We start from the raw sequence: 25,045 nt of genomic DNA on the forward strand, positions 1-25,045 counted from the left end.
ATGTGAGATGAGGAGAAAGTAGCTTCAGAACTTGGCAGTAAAGATGAGAAATTAGGTGTGCCAGAAAACAGAAGGAACTGCACATGAGACTTTCTCACCATCTAATTATTTATTTATTTATTTTTAGATAGAAGGAGGAATCTCGTATGTTGCTAAGCTTTGGGGAACTATAGAGAGACACGTTTAAAAAACGAGACACTGAACATCATCACTATTTCAGCCTTTCTGAGACACAACTTTGCACATTTTTTTTTAAGATTTTATTTACTTATTCATGAGAGACACACAGAGAGAGCACGAGAGAGGCAGAGACACAGGCAGAGGGAGAAGCAGGCTCCATGCAGGGAGCCCGATGTGGGACTCGATCCTGGGCCTCCAGGATCAGGCCCCAGGCGGAAGGCAGGAACTAAACCGCTGAGCCACCCAGGGTTCTCATCTTTGCATATTTTCTATCTTTCTACAAACTCTCTACCTTTTTGTTCTGTTCCAAAGACTTCAAGAAACCCTTACATGTCTAAACAATATTATTCAAATGCCTTCCCAGCATGCGAGGTCTTCCAGATTCTTGCTCTAATCTAGTATTAACAACGTCCTCTCTTTCTCTAACCTGGGGACTCGTCCAGATGAATTTCTCTCTTCACCCCTTCAGAGGGGCTCTTTATATAGCTTCTTTCCTTGTCTTCACTTACCTCTCACTTCTGGCCTACTTTCAGGCTACTCAAGTCTTACTCCCTCCAGAAAGCATTACCTGAAACATTGCACTTTTCAGTAGCCACCTCCTCCTTTCTAACCCTTTTAGAACTAATGTAGAGGTTGTAGACCAGGCCACAAAGTGATTTTTGTTGTTATTGTTTTATTTGAATTAGCTTCCAAATTTATGAATCAGAAATTTTCACATAAAACTCTGAATTTCCAGTTTCTCTTTAGAAATCAGAAGATGTAAAAAAAATAAATAAATAAAAAATAAATAAAAATCAGAAGATGTAGTGACAGTAAGTCTGCATCCTCTCCTGGCAAAAATGGGCTGGAGTTCAGTGGTAACAGCTGGCCCTTTTGCTAGGGCACACATTCTAAGTTTTATCCCTGCAGCCTATTCACTGTATTCATATATACATGTGCCTGGCTCATGTAAGTATTTGACCTTGTAACCCCAAGTCTAAACCATTGGCTGGACACTTGGTGGGCACTACCTGGCAGTTATTTATCTTTGCATTTCTCATGTCTTCCAGTAAACTTCCACATGGGAAGTTTCACACCTATAGGCCCATTTGGGATCCTCCCAAAGCCTGGCACAGCCTAAACATAGGAGTATAGTCAGTGTAAGGTAAATGAGGATGATGAAGATGAAAACTAGTCAGTCTTAAGTAACCATCTCCCAATAAAACCAATTACCTCATACCAAAATTAAGTATCCAGAAAAAAAATTCTATATGAAAAAATAAAACCACCTAAGAAAGCATTGGGAGTCAAGAGGTGAAGGTGGTCCCAGAAAGATTGACTTCAGTGATACCACTTCTGCTCTTGCAGCTACAGCAAGATATTGAATGTAGCCATTGTAGTTAGCAGGTGTTTGTGATTTCTGCTTAAGGCTTCTTGCTAGAAGCCTCTGTTGGTCCCTCTTATCTCACTCATGTCAGACAGCTGAGACCCAACGGTGGGAAGAAAAAGAGGAGGGATAATGGATATTGATGATGGACACTGGGTTGAAAACATGTAGGTATAGAAATGGCTTTCAAGAATACCCCTATTACCCACTGTGTGGACTCATCTGGCATTATGACTCAAAGTCGTAGTGCCAGAGGTCATATCTTGATGTAAGTGGCATGTAGATTATGGAGGAGAGGCAAGGTTTAAAATATATGGAGCCAGAAGCTAGTCTGTGGAAAATTCAATCATCACACATATAAAATTGTAAGTGGAAGATTCAGTTATCACTAATCCTTGGTTTAGTAGCAAGCATTCAAGATAGGCTTCAGTGACCTCTGCCTCACATCATTCATACCCTGCTGAAACTTACTGCAAAACAGCCTTACAGTGGGATGGGAACTGTTAAAAAGAATAAAGTAGGCCTCTAAGCACTGATGACCATTGGAAGATATTCAGGAAATATTGTACAGTGGGGGGCGGGGGGGTGGGGCAGGAAGCCAACCGCAAAGCAATAGGAATGGTATGGATAACTTTAGCTTGTTCCTATCTTTAAAATACTGTATTTCATCCATCCTAAAACATATACTCTTTCAACGTCTAACATCTCCGATCCATGGTGTGTCAGAGTTTAATTGGTGGAGGGTTTTTGTTTCAGTTCTAATAAAATAAGATGCTTCTCATTACCTTCGATTGGATGAAATATGATATAACTACATGCAGTATACCAATCAGAATAGAGCTGCAGCTTGTAAAGCCCTGGGCTGAAGAACCCTTCAACCGTTTGGCTGGCTTTTTCTGCTACACTGAAAAACCCTAGACATCGTGGCGCAGAGGGAGACAGGTCACCAGGAACCTGCCTGTTGGGCCTGGTTGACGTGGCAATCGCGGAGCATTGTCGTGTAAGGCGGGGATTGTGGCTAGGATTCTAATGTTGTGCCTCCTCACTTTTCCAAAGTGAGACAGAAGAGCCCAAGTCTCAGGACCTGCTCCGACCCGCACGGGCTGAGGCCCCCACACCAAGCTGGTAGTTGGCAGAACGAGCCTGGGAGGGAATAAAAGGTGCCTGGAGGCCCACCCGCTTTACTATCAATCTAAAAAACTTAGACCACTTATACGTATTACTTGTATAATCAGAGGAAAAAGTGAATACATTGAAATTGTAAAGTGCAGGATAATGTCAATAAGGAAGTGGCCGGGGTGACCCCTGGTTTTCCCTTTTCCTGCTCCAACCCTCATGAGCATGGTAAGGGGCATGAATTATTTTTTCCAAGACAAAAACTTGTCTTCCCCAGGCCCGATCTCCCCTCCTCCAATCAAAAGAGGGGCAAGTAGCTCATTTCTAAATGGAAATCATACACGGTTCGGGCAATTCATTCATGGACCAAATTCTCTGGTAGGAAACACACGAGGGCCTACTGTCCGGTAGACAGCCGTCCCCGCGGCTCTATCGCTCAGTACTTCACTTGACTGAAAAACTTTATTTATTTATTTATTTTTTTTGACTGAGAAACTTTAAAAACGATTTTTGGCCAATGATGGTTCCAAGAGACCCGTGTCTCTAAGAGCGCGTTCCTCGCAAACGAAGACACCCCCCTCCCGCGTCCCAGCGCCTCCCCTCACGCGTGACCCCGTGACCCCGGGGAGCCATCTTAAGCCTCGCCTCGTAGGGAAAACTACAACTCCCAGAATCCTCTCGCTTTGCGTCGTGCTGGCACTTGTACTGGCCGGGTCTTAGAGCGGAGCCTGTAGCCAGGCGCCATCTTTGACGCTGGCAGTTTTGCGTTTGTGCTGGTGTTGCTGCTGTGAGGACGGCGGGCGGCAGCGGCTAAGAGAGAAGAAAGACGTGGCAGCAAGCGGGAGCCGGGGCGGTGTCGGCGGTTCGGTAAAGTTTCTGTTCTCTGGTAACTAGACCCGTTTTTTGATTCCCGGTGGCTCGGGGCAGGGGAGGTGGGGGAGAGGGCGAGGGGAGTGGCCGCGGCCTCCCCTCGCCCCTGGGTTGCGGCCTAGTCCGGGAAGTCAGAGCGGGTCCTTGGGCCCCGCCGTAGCGATCCCCTCCCCTCCCCCTCCCCTCCCCTCCCCCACCTCCCGCGCCGCCGCCGCCCTCGCCTGGGCGAGCTGGGAGCCCCGGGCTCCCGCTCCCAGCTCCGTCCACCCCCACCCCCACCCCCACCCCGCGCCCCACCCCCACGGCGCCTGCTCCTTCCCCGACCACCTCCCTCCCCTCCCCTCCCCCCCCCACTTCCGGTGTGCGCGAAACCGTCGGAGCCGGAGCAGCCCCTGCAAGCCCGCCCGCCGCCCGCCCCCGAGGGAGAACTGACCCCGGGTCGCTTTCTTCGCGACCAGTTTCCCTAGTTGAGCAGGACCCCCACCGCCTAAGTCAGACTGAGTGCCCGGAGCTGAATTTACCTCGTCTCGTTCCTCTCCAGGGTCCCACTACTTGGGAGACTCCCTCACACTGCACCGACCTTAATCCGGTATCCTCCACCCCCTCCCTCCCCGCCTCAGTTAACTCCCGCCCCGGCCCTCCGCAGCGGAGCCAAGAACAACAGGGACACTTCGGTTCTCCTTGTAGGATTGATGAGGCCGTATTGAAGACCGCCCCCTAAACTCCCGTAGTCGGTGCGGATTCCTATGGGGAAGGCCCATGTGGTCGGCATCTTGCAGGCCTTGGTTCTGGACCTTGAGGAGGAGGCTGTGGAACTAGTGATAGCGATGCTTTTTAGGGTAAATGTATGTAGGTATTGGGAGAAGGGGAGGGATCAACCGGAAAGGAATGGAAGTGATTCAGAGCTCAAGTCTCAGTGTTCGCTGTTCATATACGAATTCAGCTTACGAGTAACTCGTTTATAGGCAGTAAAGCTTTTCCAGTCTAAAAATACCCGAAAGCTAAATTTGGATTAACTCTTGATACAAACAGTAAATTGAAAATGCAGCTTGTGACCTTTTAAATTTTTATTCTTCAAACACTTTTTTTTTTTTTAAGCCATCCACATTTTTTTAAATTGTGTTATTTTTATTTAGAGCTGAAAGGGCTCAACTCGCATTTGCTGTTAATGACCAGTATGTGGAGTCTGCTTTATAGTCCCAGAATTGACTTTTTGGGGTGTGTTGTCAAATCACAGTCCTAAATGACGAATGTTGAATGATGCACTATGTTTTTGTTTAAGTGAAATTTCCTGAAAATGATTTCAGAATTAAGGGAAATTGATGTTGCTACCATGACGCATCACAAAAATACATATTATAAAAGATGAAGGCATTTCAAGGAGATGCAGTTCTTGATGAAGCGGAAAGAACATGGGCCTGGGATTTGGAAGACCTGGCTTCTAGCTGCTTCTGACTCTATGACTTTGGGAAAGTGGGCCTCAAGTTCTTTTATTCTGTTAACATGAAGAGATTGGACTATTTGAAATCTGATTCGGAACTCAGACATTGGAAGGGATCATAAAGCCCTCTAAGAAAAGAGTTCGGGAATGTTCTCCCTTGCTGTCACTTTTCCTCCAAAAATAACCTGGCTTGGAAGTCATTGTTCCAAAGGGAATTTGATTCCCCACAGAAATTGGAGACAAGGTAATGCAATTAGAGAGGAACAGCTATATTCCTGCTTGAGTAATAAACCCACTAACAGATTCTGGTACGGATTTTGGAGACAAAGAGAATGAGTGTATGTACCTTAAGTGTACCAGTTTCCTCACTCTCTCCTGGTAGACGATGCAACACTTTTAGTGATGCTGGTATTCTGGGATGTGTTCCTATTGATGCTAATACAGATGAAGAAGATGTGGTAGAGGGAAAGATGGTGGCAGAAGGAATGGATAAAGAGGCAAAGTTGCCTGCTAAAAAGAAAAGAAAGAAGGGTTTACGGATTAAAGGGAAAAGGCGAAGAAAAAAACTGATCCTTGCAAAAAAGTTTAGTAAGGATTTGGGATCTGGGAGGCCTGTTGCAGATGCCCCTGCTTTATTGGCTTCCAGTGCCCATGAGCAGGATGAAGAAGGTCTCTTTGAGAGCAATATAGAAAAACAGATCTATCTCCCTAGTACCAGAGCCAAGACCTCCATTGTATGGCACTTCTTTCATGTTGACCCCCAGTATACCTGGCGGGCTATTTGCAACCTCTGTGAAAAAAGCGTTAGCAGGGGTAAACCAGGCAGCCATCTGGGAACATCTACTCTACAACGACATTTGCAGGCGAGGCATTCACCTCACTGGACCAGGGCCAACAAATTTGGAGTCACTAGTGGGGAGGAGGATTTTACTTTGGATGTGCCTTTATCTCCCTCTTCTGCTGGAAGCAATGGAAGCTTTGAATATATGTCTACTGATCCATTAGATGAAAACAGAATGGGTAAGAAGCGCGATAAATCGGTATCTGATGCCCTGAGGGCAGAAAGAGGGAGATTTCTCATCAAAAGTAACATTGTCAAGCATGCCTTAATCCCTGGAACAAGAGCCAAGACATCTGCAGTTTGGAATTTTTTTTATACTGATCCTCAGCACATCTCAAGAGCTGTGTGTAACATATGTAAAAGAAGTGTGAGCCGGGGTAGGCCAGGTTCTCACTTAGGAACTTCAACACTTCAACGACACCTGCAGGCCACACATCCCATCCATTGGGCTGTTGCCAACAAAGACAGTGGTGCGGTTGGAAATGGATTAGATGAGGCTGAGACTGAGAGAAATGATCTCTTAAGTGATCCTCTGCATGGAGAGAAGTCTACAGGCAGCCATGATTTAACAGCTGAGGACCTTAGTGACTCTGATTCAGATGAGCCTCCTGTGTTAGAGGTCGAAAATAGTAGAAGATCTGAGAGTCCTATTCCTGTTGCAGAACAAGACACTCTGACACATGCACAGGAGGGAGAAACAACATACTCTGAAAATTCAGTCTCAAGTCAAATAAGTCAGGCAATTATTCAAATGATTGTGGAGGATATGCATCCTTACAACTACTTCTCAACTCCAGCCTTTCAGAGGTTCATGCAGATTGTGGCCCCTGACTATAGATTACCATCTGAGACTTACTTTTTCACGAAGGCTGTTCCTCAATTATACGATTGGGTCAGGGAAAAAATTTTCCTAACTTTGGAGAATGTTCAAAGCCAAAAGATCCACCTGACCGTGGACATTTGGACCCATGACCCATCCACTGACTATTTCATTGTGACTGTGCACTGGGTTTCTTTGGAAACTGCACCTTCTTCCAGTAATGGCAGGATCCCCAATTTTAGAAAGTGGGCAGTACTGTGTGTAACAGGGTTGGCCAAAGACTGTTTGATAACCAACATTTTACAAGAATTAAATGACCAGATTGGTCTGTGGCTTTCTCCTAATTTCCTCATTCCTAGCTTCATTGTTTCCGATAATTCCTCTAACGTGGTACATGCAATCAAAGATGGAGGCTTTACCCATGTGCCATGCTTCCTGCATTGTTTAAATATAGTCATTCAGGACTTTTTTTGTGAGCACAAAAGCATTGAGAATATGTTAGTAGCTGCTAGGAAAACCTGTCATCATTTCAGTCATTCGGTTAAGGCCCGTCAGATTCTGCAAGAGTTCCAAAATGATCATCAACTTCCATGGAAGAATTTGAAGCAGGATGAAACTGGCCATTGGATTTCTACCTTTTATATGTTAAAATGGCTCTTAGAGCATTGCTACTCAGTTCACCATAGTCTTGGTAGAGCGAGTGGAGTTGTGCTCACCTCCCTTCAGTGGACTCTTATGACTTACGTTTGTGATATTCTTAAACCATTCGAGGAGGCCACCCAGAAAGTGAGTGTCAAGACCACAGGATTGAATCAGGTGCTACCCCTAATCCATCATCTGCTCCTTTCTCTGCAGAAACTCAGAGAAGATTTTCAAATAAGAGGTATTACTCAAGCACTCAATCTGGTGGACAGTTTATCTCTGAAACTTGAAACTGATACCCTATTGAGTGCCATGCTCAAATCCAAGCCCTGTGTCTTAGCTGCTTTGTTAGATCCTTGTTTTAAAAACAGTTTGGAAGACTTTTTCCCTCAAGGTGCCGATTTAGAAACTTATAAGCAGATCCTTGCAGAAGAAGTTTGCAATTATATGGAATCTTCAGAGGTCTGCCATATTGCAACCTCAGATGCTGCTGGTCCCTCAGCCATCGTAGGAGCTGATTCATTTACCTCATCTATAAGAGAAGGCGCCTCCAGTTCAGGGTCTTTTGATAGTTCAGCTGCAGATAATGTTGCCGTTGGAAGCAAAAGCTTCATGTTTCCTTCTGCCATAGCAGTAGTGGATGAATACTTCAAAGAGAAGTATTCAGAGATCTCAGGAGGTGGTGACCCTTTGATTTACTGGCAGAGGAAGGTGAGCATATGGCCAGCTTTGACCCAAGTTGCCATTCAATATCTAAGCTGCCCCATGTGTAGTTGGCAGTCTGAATGTATCTTTACTGCAAATAGCCAGTTTCATCCAAAACAGATTATGAGCCTGGACTTTGACAACATAGAACAGCTGATGTTTTTGAAAATGAACTTGAAAAATGTTAACTATGATTATTCTACGTTGGTTCTGAGCTGGGATCCTGGGAATGAAGTTATTCAAAGCAACGAAAAAGAAATATTACAGTAATTTCTTTTTCATTTGAAATGGGCAACTTGTTGCTATGTTACTGTATTCTAATTGCTATAGTTATATATGGTTATACTAATTACTCATACACAAATCTGGGGAAACCTGAAAACACAAAACGTGAAAACGTGCTGAAAATTCCTCGGAGGTAATAATGCTGACAAAGTGAAGATTAAAAATTTTATAGTAACTCAGTGTAGCTGTCTCTTGAAATTTTGTTTATATCAATTAAGAGAGAAAAAATATTTTTTAACTTAAAAAATATAGTGCAGCATTGAAAGGCTTTAGGCTATTTCTGGCTGGTAGATTGAACATATAATTGGTTTTAAGTAAAAATTTCTCCCATCGTGGGAGGTTTGATTGCTCTGAAACCAATGAAATTGAGGTAAAAAAGCATCCTAAGCGGTATTTTTTCCCCTCTCTCCCATTTTTCTATTTCTTTAAAAACCCTGATCCATACTTAAAGCTTGGCAAAAACAAAACTCACAAAATTTGGTAATTTCTGATTGCCTCCTCATACTGGTCAGCTTTATCATTTCAACTTACTGAGTGTGATAGAGTTACCCTTTATATTTAGGATTGGATCTATGTAAAAAAAAAAAAAAATCAGGAAAAAATTACTTTTAGTGTTTGAATTGCCTTTTTTAACCTTCAGAAAATAGTGTAAAACCAAAATAAAGATTGTATGGGTACTTTTTATAAATTCATGAACAAATGATATAATAAAAAGTTTACAAGAATTGAAAAAGCTTGACTAGGAAGTGGAATAAAAGCCCCAGGAGCATACTTTTGACAGTGTCTATTTCCCAAAGAATGTTTCTCTAATTCTCTAATCTTAATTAAATATCTTTACATATACATGCTGAATGATCCATAATACTGTATTTTTAACTATGAGTTGGTTTTTTGGCTTCTAATCTTAGCTAAACATAAGCAGTCAATATTTTCAGGTCTTAGGAATCATTGCCTCGCTGGTAAAATTAGAGAATTGATCTCAGTGATCTTTAAAGTCCCTTTCCACTCCTAAAGTATGTCTCTGTGGTTGAGTGGGAGGCCAGGAAATGATGACTTTTAGTAAAAGTCTATTACAGGTTTCAGACTGAATAACTAATGTAAGATCCCAATTTTTCCTTTTTTTCATTTTAGATTTGGGGATATTCCCTGCCCAAAAATTTCCTGGAAAATTGACTAGTATTAAGTGTGAGTAAAAGGTGTCCACTTTTTTTTAAGTTTTGATTTTAGTTTTGTCTTGGATAGTATTTGGCAAGATTTAGCCTAGAGATTATGTAGTATTTATTACATGAGAATCAAAATTGCTTTGTTACGGGGCTGGTTTCAAAATTTAGAACTCATTTCTATGTATCAAAATCGTTTTTTTTGTTTTTTGGGTTTTTTGTTTTTTGGGTTTTTTGTTTTTAATTCTTAAATGGTAAATGTACCATTGTGAAATGAAATTTCAACTCCAAAAGTTTACCCTTTTACTAACTGGAGTAAGTGAATAGTTATAAAGTCTTTAGTTGTAGCCATCACTTGTTTAAAAAAAAAAAAAATGAAACCAGGCTGCATAAGCAAGCCTTTGCAAGGCCAATATTGAATGTCACACCAGTGACACTGGTGTTGCTATAAAAGAAGAAAAGTCTTCCCTTAGATAGAAGCTTTCTGTATTTTGACAGTGCCAGTTCAGGATGGCTATAATGCTGCTCTGCCTTCTACAGCTTGCTGCACCACTCTGTAGTTACTCAATAACTATACGTTTCTATCTTTTTTGGTTAAACACTCCCTGAAGATGATAAAGATGATAATGATGTACATACATCCGTATTATACACATTGATTCATGTGTAAGGATTTCTCTTCATGTTTATTCTGTGGGCTGGGCAGAATTTAGTGTAACGTTGATACACATCATGATACTTTGATATAAGAGTAAGTTCACTATTTTCATAATGAGCCCAAATCTGAAGGCTTTTGTAGTATATTTTAAAAGGGAAAACTTACCCAAATGTTTTATTTCTACACGTTTGTGTATATGTGTGTGTGTGTGTATAAGCCAGTTAGTATATATGTATATGTATATTATATACATAAAACACTTTATATTTTTTCATACAAGTATGCTTTTATTATACAGATAATAAAGATGGGGGAAGGTTTCTGTTTTTTTCTTAATAGGTGAAGAAATCTTGAAGACCAGAAATTGGATCTTATTGAATTTTGGTGTTCTTTTTCTTTTTTCTTTTTCTTCTTCTTCTTTCTTTTTAAATTATATTGTTCGGCTATGGAAGATGGATTTTTTTTTTCCAATATCCTTTGACTCTGAAGTTCATCTTTAAATGAACTCTCTTTTTTGTTTTTATTTTTGTTTTTGTTTTTGAGGAGATAACTAAGCCTAGCTTGTCTCCAGTCTGACAAAGGTTATTCGAACGGACTTAATCTCCCAGTAGTTGGGAGATGTTTTAAAAACACGTCCTGTGTTTGAATTGTGGCTGAGAGGTTTCCTTGGCAATGTGAGGAGGAAAATTCTTTCTGCCCCATTATTATTAATTCATGGATTGAGTGTTGATTCGACCTACAGGCGTAATAGATTGGAACTCAGTGAAGACACAGAGGTTCCTGTTGAGAGCAACCAGCTAATGTAAGTGTGGAAATGGTTTTTTTTTCCTCATATAAAGAGTGAATATTTTTATAATTTAAGGCATAATTTTCCTGGATCAGTAAGAAATTAAAAAACTATTGTCAAGATATTTTTTTCTTGTAATCACTTACAAGCTTTTGGTTTGGGGATGGAAACATTTCTTTCCCTTCCCCTTTTTTTTTGATAGTACATGCACTTTATAAAAAAGGTAAAAACAGTGTGCCAAGGTAGAATCTCCCTGTAATGATTCCATTTCCTCTTAAAGAAGTGTTATCCATAGTTTATCATGACATAGTTCCACATCCATGCACATAGCTGTGCCTTATCTGTTTTTTTTTTTAATGACAAGGCATTATTACTTTATATGGAAGTACTATAGTTTAATATCTCTCTCATTAATAGACATTTGAGTTTTTGCCCTTAAAAATAGCCCACATCCAATAACAGCCCTTTGTGAGCAATTTCCCTAGAACCAATTCTAAGATGTAAACTTGTAGGATTATTACAGTTCTCTAAAGAAGTTGTATTAGTTTATTGAGTAATTAATGATGTCTTTTGATTTGTAAAAGTTCTTAACATTATTTTTAGTAAAAATACTAATCTTTGGTCATGTTGCTGATTGATCTTCTGTGTTTCTCATTTTATGTAGTCAAATCTATCAATTTTATCATGATTTTCAACATAGTATCATGCTAGGAAATTTTTTTTTTTCCAACCAGAGCTGATTTAAAAAAAAAAAAAAAAAAAACACTTTTTTTCCAGTATTTGGATGGTTATGTATTTTATATCAAAAATGTGATCTAGAACTACCCTTTGATCCAGGAGTCAACTACTGGTATTTACCCAAAGAACACAAAAATACTAATTGAAACAGATACATGTACCCTGATGTTCATTGCAGCATTATCTACAATAGCCAAATTATGGAAACAGCTCAGGTGTCCATCAATTGATGAATAGATAAAGAAGACATGGTATATATGCAATTAGCTATAAGAAAGAATGAAATCTTGCCATTGCAATGACATGGGTGGAGCTAGAGAATAAAATGCTAAGTGAAATGAGTCAGAGAAAGAAACATGATTTCATTCATGTGGAATTTAAGGAACAAAGGAACAAAGGGGAAAAATGAGAGAGAGAAGCAAACCAAGAAACAGGCTCTTAACCATAGAGAAGCTTATTATAGTTACAAAAGGGGAGGCAAGTGGAGTGATGGGGATTAAGGAGTGCGCTTGTGTTGTATGAAAGTGTTGAATCACTACCGTATACCTGAAACTTAATATTACACTGTTAGTTAACTAACTGGAATTTAAATAAAAAATTAAAAAGCAAACGTAATCTAGGGATTGAAGTTATATGACATTGCCTTTCCTTCCCATAAGCATGGTCAGTAAAGTTGTCGAACTGCTTTTTGCTGAGCTCAGTTATGAATTCAGAATCTTCTTAGTATAGTACTTTAGTTAGTGAGCTGAAGCTTCTTTGCCATCTTTGCTTTTATTCTCCTAGAACCGTTATGTATGAGGTACAGGGTTTTTTTTTTTGTTTTTTGTTTTTTTTTTTTCCAAATGGGAGGCCAGTTTTTTCTGTTGTTAATTTCAAATGCTTTTTTCACAAATTGCATTTATTCATGGACTTGCTTAAATCCTGTTATCTTACACTCATTTGTTTGAGAATATTATACTTAAATGGTATATTTCACAGATCCTGTCTATTAGAATTTTTCTTTCTTAGCTATTCTTTTTAAGATTTATTTATTTGTTCATGAGAGAAAGAGACCGAGAGAGAGTGAGAGAGAGGCAGAGGGAGAAGCAGGCTCCTTGCAGGGAGCCCGATGTGGGACTCGATCCTGGCTCCTGGGATCACACCGTGAGCCAAAGGCAGGCACCCAACCGCTGAGCCACCCAGGCATCCCGTTCTTAGCTAGATGATTTTACAGTCCATCAGGTTCCAATAATAAACTGTTTTCATTTGATGTATATATTATTTGGAGAAATAAACTGCTTTAAGTCTCTATTCCATTCTGTCTCCATTATCCAGGTCTTTTGTACCTTAGTAGCTTCAGAGTTTTTCAGTTTTTAACTTAATGTAGGTTTTGTATACTTCTTCATTTTCTTCCTATATATTTTATGCCTTTATTATGAATGAGACTTTGTTACCAAGCTAACACATAGGAAATTTACCAATTTTTTAAAAATCCCTTATTAAATACTTTTTAGTTGATTTCTAGATTTGCAAGGATATAATCTCTGCAGGTATTAAATTTTTTGCCTCCTTTCTCCTCTTAATACCGTTCCTAATAGCATGTGCTAAACTCTGCAACAGTGTTCACAGATGGTGGAGACAATAAGTGCTCAGTTTTTGTTTGCCTGGAATGAGGGTCACCTCCAGTGTTTTACTATATTGCTTCTGCTGATAGTTTCTGATAATTGAGGGCATGTATGCTAAAGAGGTTCCTTATAATTTACTAAGTTTTTATCAGGAGTAGATGTTGCCTTTTACCTATTTTAAAGCCATTTTAACTTCAAAAATACCATTTTAAATCCTTTTTTTTTAAAAAAAAGTTTTCTCTTTTGAAATTTTAAGATAGCAGAGTTTTTGTTTTTTGCACCTCTTTACTCATTACGTTTATTAATGTAATGAGTTTGTTTTTTTTTTTTTTTAATGTTAAACCACTTGGTCCTGGAATAAATGTTTTTTGATCATGTGATCTTGTTTTTTTAGTATACTGTGGTTCAATTAACTTTATTTTGGATTTATCAGCTGTATCATAAATAAGATCTCCAAAGCAGTTTTAAAACTTTTTCAAAAAGCAGTGAAATAGTGAAAGTGAATTTCTTTTTCTCAACTTAGAATACTTCAATGTATTTCAAGAATACATGGAGTACATAGATAGTATACTTGTTGAGACTTTATGTCTAAAACTTCTTCCAAGTCCTGAAATCTTGAAATGTAGTTTTTTTTTTTTTTTTTTTTTTTAAGATTTATTCATGAGAGACACAGATAGGTAGAGACATAGGCAGAGGGAGAAACAGGCACCAATGCTGGACTCGATCCCAGACCATGCCCTGAGCTGGAGGTTGACATTCAACCACTGAGCTACCCAGGCGTCCCTGAAATGTAGTTTGAAAGGCAAAATCTAAGGTCATAATCTTCCCTTTAAATTCTGGTGCATAGCATTTTGTCTTTTGGCATTTAGAGATTCAAATGATAAGTCTGATATCAAGTCCGACTTTCTTTCCTTTGTTACCAGTCTACTTTTTCCTAGAAATCTCTGTGATTCTATCTTTACCCATTGGAATTTGAAATTTTCAGCATATCTCTGATATAGTAGAGATGTCCACGTTTTGTTTTGTTTTGTTTTGTTTTAAGCAATCTGTACACCCAACATGGGACTTGAACTCACATCTCAAGAGTTGCAACTGAGTCCACCAAAGGAGCCAGCCAGTGCCCCAGTAAAGATATCTTTAAAGAAATTTTCTGCCTGGCATTTGATGAACCTCCTTTAATTTAAAGACTCAAGTTTAGTCGGTTTAGGTAAAATTTGTTGTATTTTATTATTATCTCTACCAATTTCATTCCTTCCTTTTAGATTTTCCATTGTATAGAAATTGAATTTCCTGGAATTATTTTCATGTTCTGTACCTTTTCTCTTGTATTGACATCTTTCTGCATTCTGGGAAATATCCTGACAATATCTTACAAGTCAGTTTTTGTGTTTTTCATCAGTTTATTCTGGTATCTGTAAATTGTATTGAAATCTCTTTTGGGTGGCTCAGTTAAGCAACTGACTTTTTTTTTTTTTAATTGGAGTTCGATTTGCCAACACATAGTATAACACCCAGTGCTCATCCCATCAAGTGCCCCCCTCAGTGCCCATCACCCAGTCACCCCATCCCCCTGCCCACCTCCCCTTCCACTACCCCTTGTTCATTTCCCAGAGTTAGGAATCTCATGTTCTGTCACCCTCTCTGATATTTCTCATTTGTTTTCTCTCCTTTTCTCTTTAATAAATCCCTTTCACTATTTTTTATATTCCCCAAATGAATGAAATACAATGTTTGTCCTTCTCTGATTGACTTACTTTACTCAGCATAATGCCCTCCAGTTCTATCCACATCAAAGCAAATAGTGGGTATTCATCATTTCTAATGGCTGAGTAATATTCCATTGTATATGTAGACCACATCTTTATCCATTTATCTTTCGATAGACACTGAGGCTCCTTCCACAGTTTGGCTATTGTGGACTTTGCTACTATACACATTGGGGGTGCAGGTGTCTCGGCTTTTCACTGCATCTGTATCTTAGAGGTAAAAATCCCCAGTAGTAAGCAACTGACTCATGATTTCAGCTCAGGTCATGATCTCCAGGTCCTAGGATCCAGCCCTACATTGGACTCACTGCTCAGCAGGACATCTGCTTCTCTCCCTCTTCTCCCTCTGCCCTCCTGTGCACACATGTGGGTGAGGGTGTTCTTTCCCTTTCTCTCTCTCAAATAAATCTTAAAATCTTAAAAAAAAATTTGGGAGAAGAGGTGAGAAATTCAAGTTTTCCTATTTTTTGAACTTTGTTTTGTTTCCGCTCTTTTTCATAGCAGTATATTCACTTATATCAAGCTATGTCCTTTTGAGGTGGAAAGGGACAGAGGAAAAGGAAGAGAGAGGATCTTTAAGCAGGCTTACACCCAACCTGGTACCCAACACCAGGCTTGATCTCAAATCCCTGAGATCCTGACCTCAGCTGAAATCAAGAGTATATAGACATTTAGGGCAGCCTGGGTGGCTCAGCGGTTTAGCACTGCCTTTGGCCCAGGGCCTGATCCTAGAGATCCGGGATCGAGTCCCACGTCGGGCTCCCTGCATGGAGCCTGTTTATCCCTCTGCCTGTGTCTCTGCCTCTCTCCTCTCTGTGCTTCTCATGCATAAATAAATAAATAATCTTAAAAAAAAAATAAACTATATAGACATTTAACCGGCTGAGCCACCCAGATGCCTCTTCATACCTCTCATCCTGTATCCTTTAAAGCCCAACTGAGAGGGACGCCTGGGTGGCTCAGCAGTTAACGCCTGCCTTCGAACCCAGGGCATGATCCTGGGGTCCTGAGATCGAGTCCCACGTTGGGCTCCCTTCATGGAGCCTATTCTCCCTCTGTCTCTGCTTTTCTCTCTGTGTATCTCTCATAAATAAATAAATGAATAAATCTTTAAAAAAAAATGAAGCTCAACTGAGAACATGACCATTTTATTTATTTATTTTTAAAGATTTTATTTATTTATTCATGAGAGAGACAGAGAGGCAGAGACATAGGCAGAGAGAGAAGCAGGCTCCATGAAGGGAGCCTGATGTGGGACCTGATCCCGGGACCCCAGGACTACGCCCTGGGCCAAAGGCAGATGCTTAACCGCTGAGCCATCCAGAGATCCCAGAACCTGACAATTTTAAAAGAATTTCTCCTTTTTTGTATATTAATTCAAGGATGGGATGGGAGAGGGTCAGTCACTCATCTTGGTTTCCTGCTTTCACTGTTGAAAAGTATTCAGGTTTCCTCAGCATCATTGACTACTTTTGTTTCCCCTTTTAAAATTTAAGAAATAATGGGGGTACCTGGGTGACTCAGTTAAGTGGCTGCCTTTGGCTCAGGTCTTGGGGCCCTGGGATTGAGCCCGTGTTGGGCTCCCTGCTCGGCTGCCAGAATGTTTCTCCCTCTGCCCCTCCCCTGCCACTTGTAGACTGGTGCGAGCATGCTCTCTCAAATAAAATCCTTTTTTAAAAAATATTTAGGGGGGCACCTGCTTGGCTCAGTGGTTGAGTGTCTACTTTTGGCTCAGGTCATGATTCTGGGGTCTGGGATCGAGTCCCGTACCGGGCTCCCTGCAAGGAGTCTGCTTCTCCCTCTGCCTGTGTCTGTCTCTTTGTGTGTCTCTCATGAATAAATAAAATCTTTTAAAAATTAAAATTAAAAAAATAAATTAGGGACGCCTAGCTGGCTCAGTGGTTGAGGGTCTGCATTCAGCTCAGGGTGCGATCCTGGGGTCCGGGAACGAGTCCCACATCGGGTTCCCTACTAGGAGTCTGCTTCTCCCGCTGCCTGTGCTTCTGCCTCTTTGTGTGTCTCATGAATAAATCTTTTTTTTAAGATTTGTTTTTATTTTTTAAGATTTTATTTATTCATGAGAGACAGAGAGAAAGAGGCAGAGACACAGGCAGAGGGAGAAGCAGGCTCCATGCAGGGAGTCTGACATGGGACTCCATCCCGGGTCTCCAGGATCATGCCCTGGGCTGAAGGCGGTGCTAAACCGCTGAGCCACCCGGGCTGCCTTCATGAATAAATCTAAAAAACAAAAAAAAAAAAAAAAAAAGAAAGAAAGGAAGGAAGGAAGGAAGAAAGAAAGAAAAGAAAGGAAAGAAGAAAAGAAAGGAAAGAAAGAAAGGAAAGGAAAGAAAGATGTACCAGTATTCATCTTGGTTTTGAGTCTTTGCAAACTTGTAGTAGTAGTGATTACTGCCTTTTTTTTATTTTATTTTTTTTAATGTCTAGGGAGAAGTATTTTTGGCCATTTTCTTGAACAGCAGTTACATTCTTTTTTTCCCCCTAGATAAAGATACAAAAGTTCAGTGTGGGGACGCCTGGGTGGCTCAGCAGTTGAGTGTGTCTACCTTCAGCTCAGGGCGTGATCCCAGAGGTCCAGAATTGAGTCTCACATTGGGCTTCCTGCATGGAGCCTGCTTCTCCCTCTGCCTGTGTCTCTGCCTCTCTCTCTCTCTCTCTCATGAATAAATAAATAAAATCTTAAAAAAAAAAAAAAGTTCAGTGTGTAAAACAGATCAATGAAGTAACTGTTCTGTTGAGATGTAAGCAAAACTGTGTCTTTGGGAATTTTGTTACCTCCCAGGGAATTTTGCAAAGTCTACTTTTTTTAATGCAAAACAACAACAATAAAGAAAACCCTAACATATAACTCATGCCGTTTTTTATATTTCATAGGGTAGTACCATTGTTGGATTAGTAGGTTGGGAGTTCCTGAAACCAGCAACAGTTTCATATTAGCTCTTTGGGAGGTTGTTTTCGGGAATGAAATTGACCCCTAACCCCCCCCCTTTTTTTTTTTTTTTAAACCGCTGAGCCACCAGGCTGCCCTTTTTTTCGTTTCTAAAAGATTTTTCTGTGTGAAACTTTTTCATTCTCCTCTTTTTTTTAAGCTTTTATTCATTCATTCATTCATTCATTCATTCATTCATGAGATAGAGAAGCAGAGACATAGGTAGAGGGAGAAGCAGGCTCCTCACAGGGAGCCTGATGTGGGACTCTATCCCCAGACCTGGGGCATGCCCTGAACCGAAGGCAGATGCTCAACCACTGAGCCACCCAGGTGTCCCTTTCATTATCTTCTGATTAATACTTTTCCTTTTTGCATGTCATTATTTGAGTATCCCTTAGAGACTTGATCGTGTTTGAAGCAGTTTCTTTTTTTTTTTTTTTTTTTTTTTAAGATTTTATTTATTTATTCATAGACACAGAGAGAGAGAGGCAGAGACACAGGCAGGGGGAGAAGCAGGCTCCATGCAGGGAGCCCGACGCGGGACTCGATCCCGGGTCTCCAGGATCACACCCCAGGCTGCAGGCGGCGCCAAACCGCTGCGCCACTGGGGCTGCCCTTGAGGCAGTTTCTTAACTTAGTTTTGATATATCCTCCATTACAGAATGCATTCCTTGTGTTTAGAGTCAGGGAAATCCTACTAGTGGACCAGTGAGGTGCTATTAAAGGTCCAACCCTTACCCTATTCTGTAGTGTATCAGTGATGGGGCAAGCCAGTAAAGGCAAACTTGAAATATTTATGTATTACTATTTTTTAAGATTTTGAGAGCATGAGCAAGGAAGATGGGCAGAGGGAGAAGCAGACTCCTCCCTGAACAGGGAGCCTGACATGGGACTTGATTCCAGGACCCTGGGATCATGACCAGAGCTGAAGGCAGAGCTTAATCCACTGAGCCACCCAGGCGCCCCAGGCAGACAAATTTTTTATTATGTCTGTGTTGCATTGTATTAGAGAATTTCATGTTCTCAGCATAAAACGAAATAATAGCCGCCTATAATCCTACCATCCACTCTGGTGGTAACTACTGCTAACATTTTGGTCTTGTTCTTCCAAACTTCCTGTTGCTTCATCTTCACTAGCATTTAGTGGTGTCAGTGTTCTGGATTTTAGCCATTCTAAAAGGAATTTGCAATTCCTTAATGACACAATGTTGAGTATCTTATATGTTTATTTACCATCTGTGTGTCATCTTTGATAAGGTGTCTATTTAGATTTTTTTGCCCATTTCTTAATTGGTTTATTATTGTTGAGTTTTAAGTGTTCTTTGTATATTTTGGATACCAGTCCTTTATGAGTTATGTGTTTTGCAAAGATTTCCTCCCAGTCTTGTCTTTCTCTTAATAATGCCTCACCAGAAGACCTTTAACATTCATATTTTCTAATAGTAGTTTCTTCTAGGCTTTCTCTGCCAAGTGCTTCAAAATTCTTCTAACCATGACCCGATTTCAAAGCTTTTCTATTTTTACATATTTTTTCAGCTGCATCCCATTTCCCAGTACTAAAATCTGTAATATATTGCATATTATCTCATTACATGGATGTACCATAATTTTTTAAAACCACAGTTTTTGAACATTTAGGTGTCTGGATGTATTTTCATTTAGAAGCAAAGCGATAGTGAACTTTCTTACGTATTATTACCGTGTGTATTGGTTGAATGTTTCCTTCAAGATAAATTCTAGAAATGAATTGCGAGTCAAAGTGTATTGCAAATTTTAAAGGTATTTAGTATGTGTTTAGTGGCAGACTCCTAATTCTTAACCCAGGGTGCTGACTTCAAGGCTGGTTTTTATTTTGGCCTGCTTTTCTTAGATTAGGATTATTAATTAGTGGGAGATACTCAGTTTTATTTCATTGATTTCAAGTTGTAGATCAGTGTTTCTGAAACTTGGTCTTTTGATGTTTGAGTTTGTAGAAACTCCAAATTCTGGCATGTGCTTGTCATGTGTTTTTACTTTTGTAGAAGCTTTCTTGAACACTTCAGTGTGGGGGGCCAGGGTGTGTCAAGGCTTGGGGGTGGGGGATATTGGTAGTTTTGTGTAAGCACTGTTTTATGGGAAGAATCTCAAGGGCGACTTCTGTTCCTTGTTATAGATTGGTGTGCAATCTATTGGCCGTCTTCATTACATAAGCTAGATCTATAGATGTATTCAGGGATGATTGTTTCAGTTATCCTAGTGAGACCGTTTCCCCCACCCATTTATAATGAAACATAAATATTTTGAAATAAAAATGCTTGTAAAAATACTGGAACTTTTATTAGATGAAAAAATTAGTTGTCAGCAATGTAGATTCAGCAAATACCTTGTGTAAAATGACATAGTCCCATTCATGATCTAAGATGGAGATCATTTATGGAGTTAGTGGTTATTTCATCTTATGCTGAAGCCATTAACAAGCACCATGGAGAATACAAAAGAAGAGCATGGCTGTCCTTAATAAAAGTTTTACATTATAAATGAGAATGTATAATGTGCACTTAAGAATAAAATATTAATCAGGGTTCACAAAGCTTTGTATAGGCAAGTACATAATACAATTAAAATTTGGTTTTAACAGTGTGATCTTAGTTGAGATGCTTTGGAGGAGGAAGTTAGAATAATTAATCTGAAGTACTTTAATGTCTTCTCATTTTAGGATTGCATTTTAAAGACGATTTCTGTGATTGAGTTGTCTTTTGGAAGATTAAACCCATTTCAAGAGGACTTGGAGCTGGTCCTCGCCTTGAGGAAGCAGTGGCTTGTTTTCAGGAAGCCACTTTCTGATCTAAGGATCTACCCAGCATGCCTAATCAAGGAGAAGACTGCTATTTTTTTTTCTATTCTACATGTACCAAAGTAAGAATTGGCATTTTTAAAATCAGCTATTTCTACAGTTTCTCTAATAAGATTTGATAAGATTTTCCCACTATACTAAGTTTTTATGTTTTGTTAAGCTCAACCATTTATTTTCTGTTACTATTTTCTTAGTACTCTAGGAGAATTCATCATTTATCCTTTTTTTCTCTTGATTTATGTTCTTCATATCCTACAAAAATGAAAAGGTTCACAGCATATAGTCATCATTCATTGTTCTCTTATTGGTAATTAATAATCTGTTAATTAATAAGTATTATTAATTATCCCTGTTCAAGGTGCCTATGAAGCACTTTGGCCTCACTTGTAAACTTTAGTTTTATTTACTTTGTATTAAATGAATGGGTGGATTGTATTGTACTTCTAGGAACTGTCATGGGTTGAATTTGATTTTTTTCTTCACATTTCCTGCTGAGTAATAAAACCATTCTTCTAAATATGCTTTTTCAGCATTTTTCCTTTTTCTCTATCAAAACTTCCTGTTTTTCTGCTTGATTCATTTGCAGCTCCATTCGGATTTATCCACTTTTCTGTTATTTTGTGACTAATTCTGTAAGTGTATATATTAGAAAAACTTCTGAAATCATCTCAGTGCTATGTTTAAAATGATCAGTGTTGAGCAAAGCTCTGAGCACATATAGCATTTTGTTTCAGATATTATCATTGTAGAAGTATATAGTGAAGCATAGAATTGTACTTAAATCCTAATCTATTAACTTTGTGATTTTCCATCAAAAGCTAGTTACACAAGTCAAGATGTACGAAGTGACCATAAAAAAATAAAAAAGATGTATGAAGTGGTTTTGAAGAACTGTAAAATATATTTGTAAAGAGTACCTCTTTAAATACTCCTACTTACCTTTTTCAGCCCATCTCTTGGCTTATGTCACTTACGTTGTGAAATCAAATGAAGGCTACTGTCAAGAAATAGGCCATAGGAAAGGATAAATTTGTTGACCTCAGATTGTTATTGTCTTCCACCTCAGTTTTCTGCCTTGTCTGTCTCTCCTTACTCCTTCATGTTTGTCTGGATGCCAGGAAACTGTTACAGTGCACACTTTACTTAGGATCTGTTTTGGTAGTACGGTTCTTTTCGGTATTCTCTTTGTTTACAGGGTGACAGCTGTCCCTTCCGTCACTGTGAAGCTGCACTAGGAAATGAAACTGTTTGCACATTATGGCAAGAGGGGCGCTGTTTTCGACAGGTGTGCAGGTTTCGGCACATGGAGATTGATGTAAGTTTTCGGTTTCTGTTATCATAAGCAGCCTGGCGTGATGGGCCAATAAAAAACATAGGGAGAAAGGAGTGCCCAGGTGGCACAGTTAAGTGTCTGATTTTTTATTTTGGCTCAGGTCATGATCCTCAGGGTTGTGAGATCAAGCCCCGAGTTGGGCTCTGCATGTTGAGCTCTGCACTGGGCATGGAGCCTACTTAAGAGTCTCTCTGTCCCTTTGCCCCTCCCCTTCCCACCACTCCCACATGTGCTTGTGCTCTGTCTCTCAAAAAAATACATATATGGGATCCCTGGGTGGCTCAGCGGTTTAGCGCCTGCCTTTGGCTCAGGGCGTGATCCTGGAGACCTGGGATTGAGTCCTGCATCAGGCTCCCTGCATGGAGCCTGCTTCTTCCTCTGCCTGTGTCTCTGCCTCTCTCTCTGTGTCTATGAATAAATAAATAAAATATTTAAAAAATAATAATAGATAATGCTTGCTTAATATCTTGGTATCTTGGAGTATGAGTTGGTATTTTCTGGGAGCTAGTTTGGTAAAGTGTAAAAATCATATGTGTATCTTTGGGGAGCATCTCTATTTCTATGTGGTTTTAAACAGTCTCAAACTTAGAGAAACACTGCAAGTACATTATAAAACATTTTCGAAGCCATTTGGAAGTGAACGACTGACATTTCCTGTCACCCCTAAATACATTTATGAGTTCCTACAAACAAGAAGAACATTCTCCTAGATAACCATAGTACAACCATCAAGAGTAGGAAGCTAACACTAATCTATTACTTTCATGTAATCCTCAAATCCCATTCAAGTTTTGCTGCTGTACCACTTATGTCCTTTATTATAGAAGAAGCAAGATCAGAATGGAGTGTCACATATGGTTTTCATTGCTTTCTCATTCTCCTTCAGTCTAAAACAGTTGCTCAGCTTTTTTTACTTTTCATTTGCCTTGACACTTTTAGTAGTTACAGGCCAGTTACTTTGTAGAACGTACTTCAGTGTGTGTGTGTCTTTTGTTTCCTCTTTACCAAGTTCAAGTCTGTACCTCTGGCAGGAATATCACAGTTCTTCTCAGTGCATACTATTAGGTGGCACAGTCAGACAATTTTAATTATCCCATCACTGGTGAGGTTAACTTTGATCACTTCATTAAGGTGGTTTGTACCAAATTGCTTCACTATAAAGGTTTTCTCTTTATAACTAATACTCATTTTGTGGAGAGGTACTTTGAGACCCTGTCATCCCATTTCTCACCAAATTTTCAGTTTTTTCCACTTATTTATGTTTGTGTGAATTCAGTGTCCTCTTTTATTTAGTGTCTTGTACTCCATTACTATCATTTTTAATCCTCAGGTTGACCCAGATTTGCCTAGTAAGAGTTGTTCAAGTTGATTTTTGTGTCCTTTTAATGTTTTCATCTTTTGAATACCTTTTTGCGTTCTTGCCTGACAAGACTTTTCAGGCTCATCCTGTATTTTTCCTCCTCAAGTGCTGGAATCTCTAAGGAGCCCTGGATCCCTTTAGTGAAGAATGATATATGTAGAAATAAGATTGGGCAGCTTCTGGAGTCTCACTACTTTTTTATGTCTGTGCATTGAAAATCAAGTTCACATAGATACCTTCAGTTCACCAGCACTACAGGGTTTAGTCTAGGCTGCTCCTTTTCTGTACTTGTAACTCTCTTCTCCAAAGTGAGAAACTTGACTTTAATATGACTCGTCTTATCAGTCTTCTTAAGCCAATATGGTATTCACAGCCTCTTCCTTCCCCTCAGGCTCTGACATTGCACAGGAGGCTGCTCTTCCGCAGGGACCTCTCTCTCATCTTGTTTTGGTTCCAACAGCCCTGTACCAGGCCTTCTCTCCTTGCTCCACCACCATGAGGACCTTGTCCTCATCATGCTTGGGCCCCACCATCCTACTCTGGATACCCCTCTCTCCCCATGAACACCCCTTTTACACCTTTGGACTCTGCTGCTCTGTGGGGACAGCCCTCCCATGTGAGATATTTACTTTTCTCATCCTGCTTATATTCTAGCTCTGTACCAGGTCCCTACTTGGGAAGACTCTGCCTTCCTTACCCCACTTAGTCATTGTTGCCTATTCTAGGCTGACCTTCCATAAATATACTATTCCTCATCCTACATTGGGAACTCTTCTGCACAGAAGCCTTGCTGACCCTGCTTAGGCTTCAACACTGCCAGGCCACCTTCCTACACAGATGTCCTCTTAACCCTTCATGGATTCTGATACCGTAGGCCAGTTCTACCTTGTCACCTGGTACCTTCCTCATTCCATCAGGCTCTAATGCCCTGATCTGGACCACATGTCCTTCCCTCTCCCAGCATGAATGCCTACTCTCATTTCTCAGCCTCACCTAATGCCCTTGGACACATTGAGGAACATGGGGAAGGGAGGAAGGGAGGGAGGGAAGGGAAGGAAGGGAAGGGAGGGAGGGAGGGAGGGAGGGAGGAAGGAAGGAAGGAAGGAAGGAAGGAAGGAAGGAAGGAAGGAAGGAAGGAAGGAGGACTGACTGCAGTTTGTATGCCTGGGCTCATAGAGCTACTTCAGGTGGGTTCCAGATTTATGGCCTCTTAACTGCATTATGTGCTGCCTATCTTCCAAAGAGCAGGGAATTCACTGAATAAATTCAGAGAAATACTCTGCAGCCTTTGAAAATTCATGTTGTTAAATTGTTGGCAGAGCATAAATTGTCACAACTCCCTAGAAGGTGTGTCTGGGTCTCTAAGAACATCTACATTTAGAGATTCTCTAGAACTCGTGGGACTCAGCACATAGTTATATATCATGTCTAAGATATATTACAGGGAGGGGCACCTGGGTGGCATAGTTTTGAGCGTCTGACTGGGTTTCGGCTCTGGTGGTTGTCTCAGGGTTATGGATCAAGCCCCATGTCTGGCTTGAGATTCTCTCTCTCCTCCCTCCTGCTTTTGCTCACTCGTTCTCCCTCTCTCTA

At 40.2% G+C, this 25,045-nt stretch overlaps 1 protein-coding gene and 1 long non-coding RNA gene across 21 annotated transcripts in view; one reads left to right on the top strand and one right to left on the bottom strand.

The window, feature by feature from the left end:
* Positions 1-298: 298 nt before the first annotated feature.
* LOC125754552 (uncharacterized) lies at positions 299-4,128 on the bottom strand. The gene is made up of 2 exons (XR_007409155.1): positions 4,054-4,128; positions 299-3,472 (listed from the first exon to the last, which is right to left on the bottom strand). It is a non-coding gene; the product is annotated as an uncharacterized LOC125754552 (long non-coding RNA).
* The window catches only part of ZC3H11A (zinc finger CCCH-type containing 11A), a 45,480-nt gene continuing 23,829 nt past the window's right edge, over positions 3,395-25,045 (top strand). For 2 of the 20 annotated variants that reach the window (XM_025421202.3, XM_025421203.3), the window contains exons 1-4: positions 3,408-3,548; positions 9,398-10,886; positions 20,622-20,821; positions 21,955-22,074. In XM_025421202.3, coding sequence (XP_025276987.1) covers positions 20,768-20,821; positions 21,955-22,074 — 174 coding nt within the window. In that variant the 5' untranslated portion in view covers positions 3,408-3,548; positions 9,398-10,886; positions 20,622-20,767. Of the gene's footprint in view, positions 3,549-4,073; positions 4,122-4,219; positions 4,372-5,223; positions 10,887-20,621; positions 20,822-21,954; positions 22,075-25,045 lie in introns of those variants that run through there. The other 18 variants (XM_049106936.1, XM_035711204.2, XM_035711207.2 and 15 more) reach the window with 18 other exon arrangements.

Source organism: Canis lupus, chromosome 38 (genome assembly GCF_003254725.2).
Source record: "Canis lupus dingo isolate Sandy chromosome 38, ASM325472v2, whole genome shotgun sequence".
Lineage (NCBI taxonomy): Eukaryota > Metazoa > Chordata > Mammalia > Carnivora > Canidae > Canis > Canis lupus.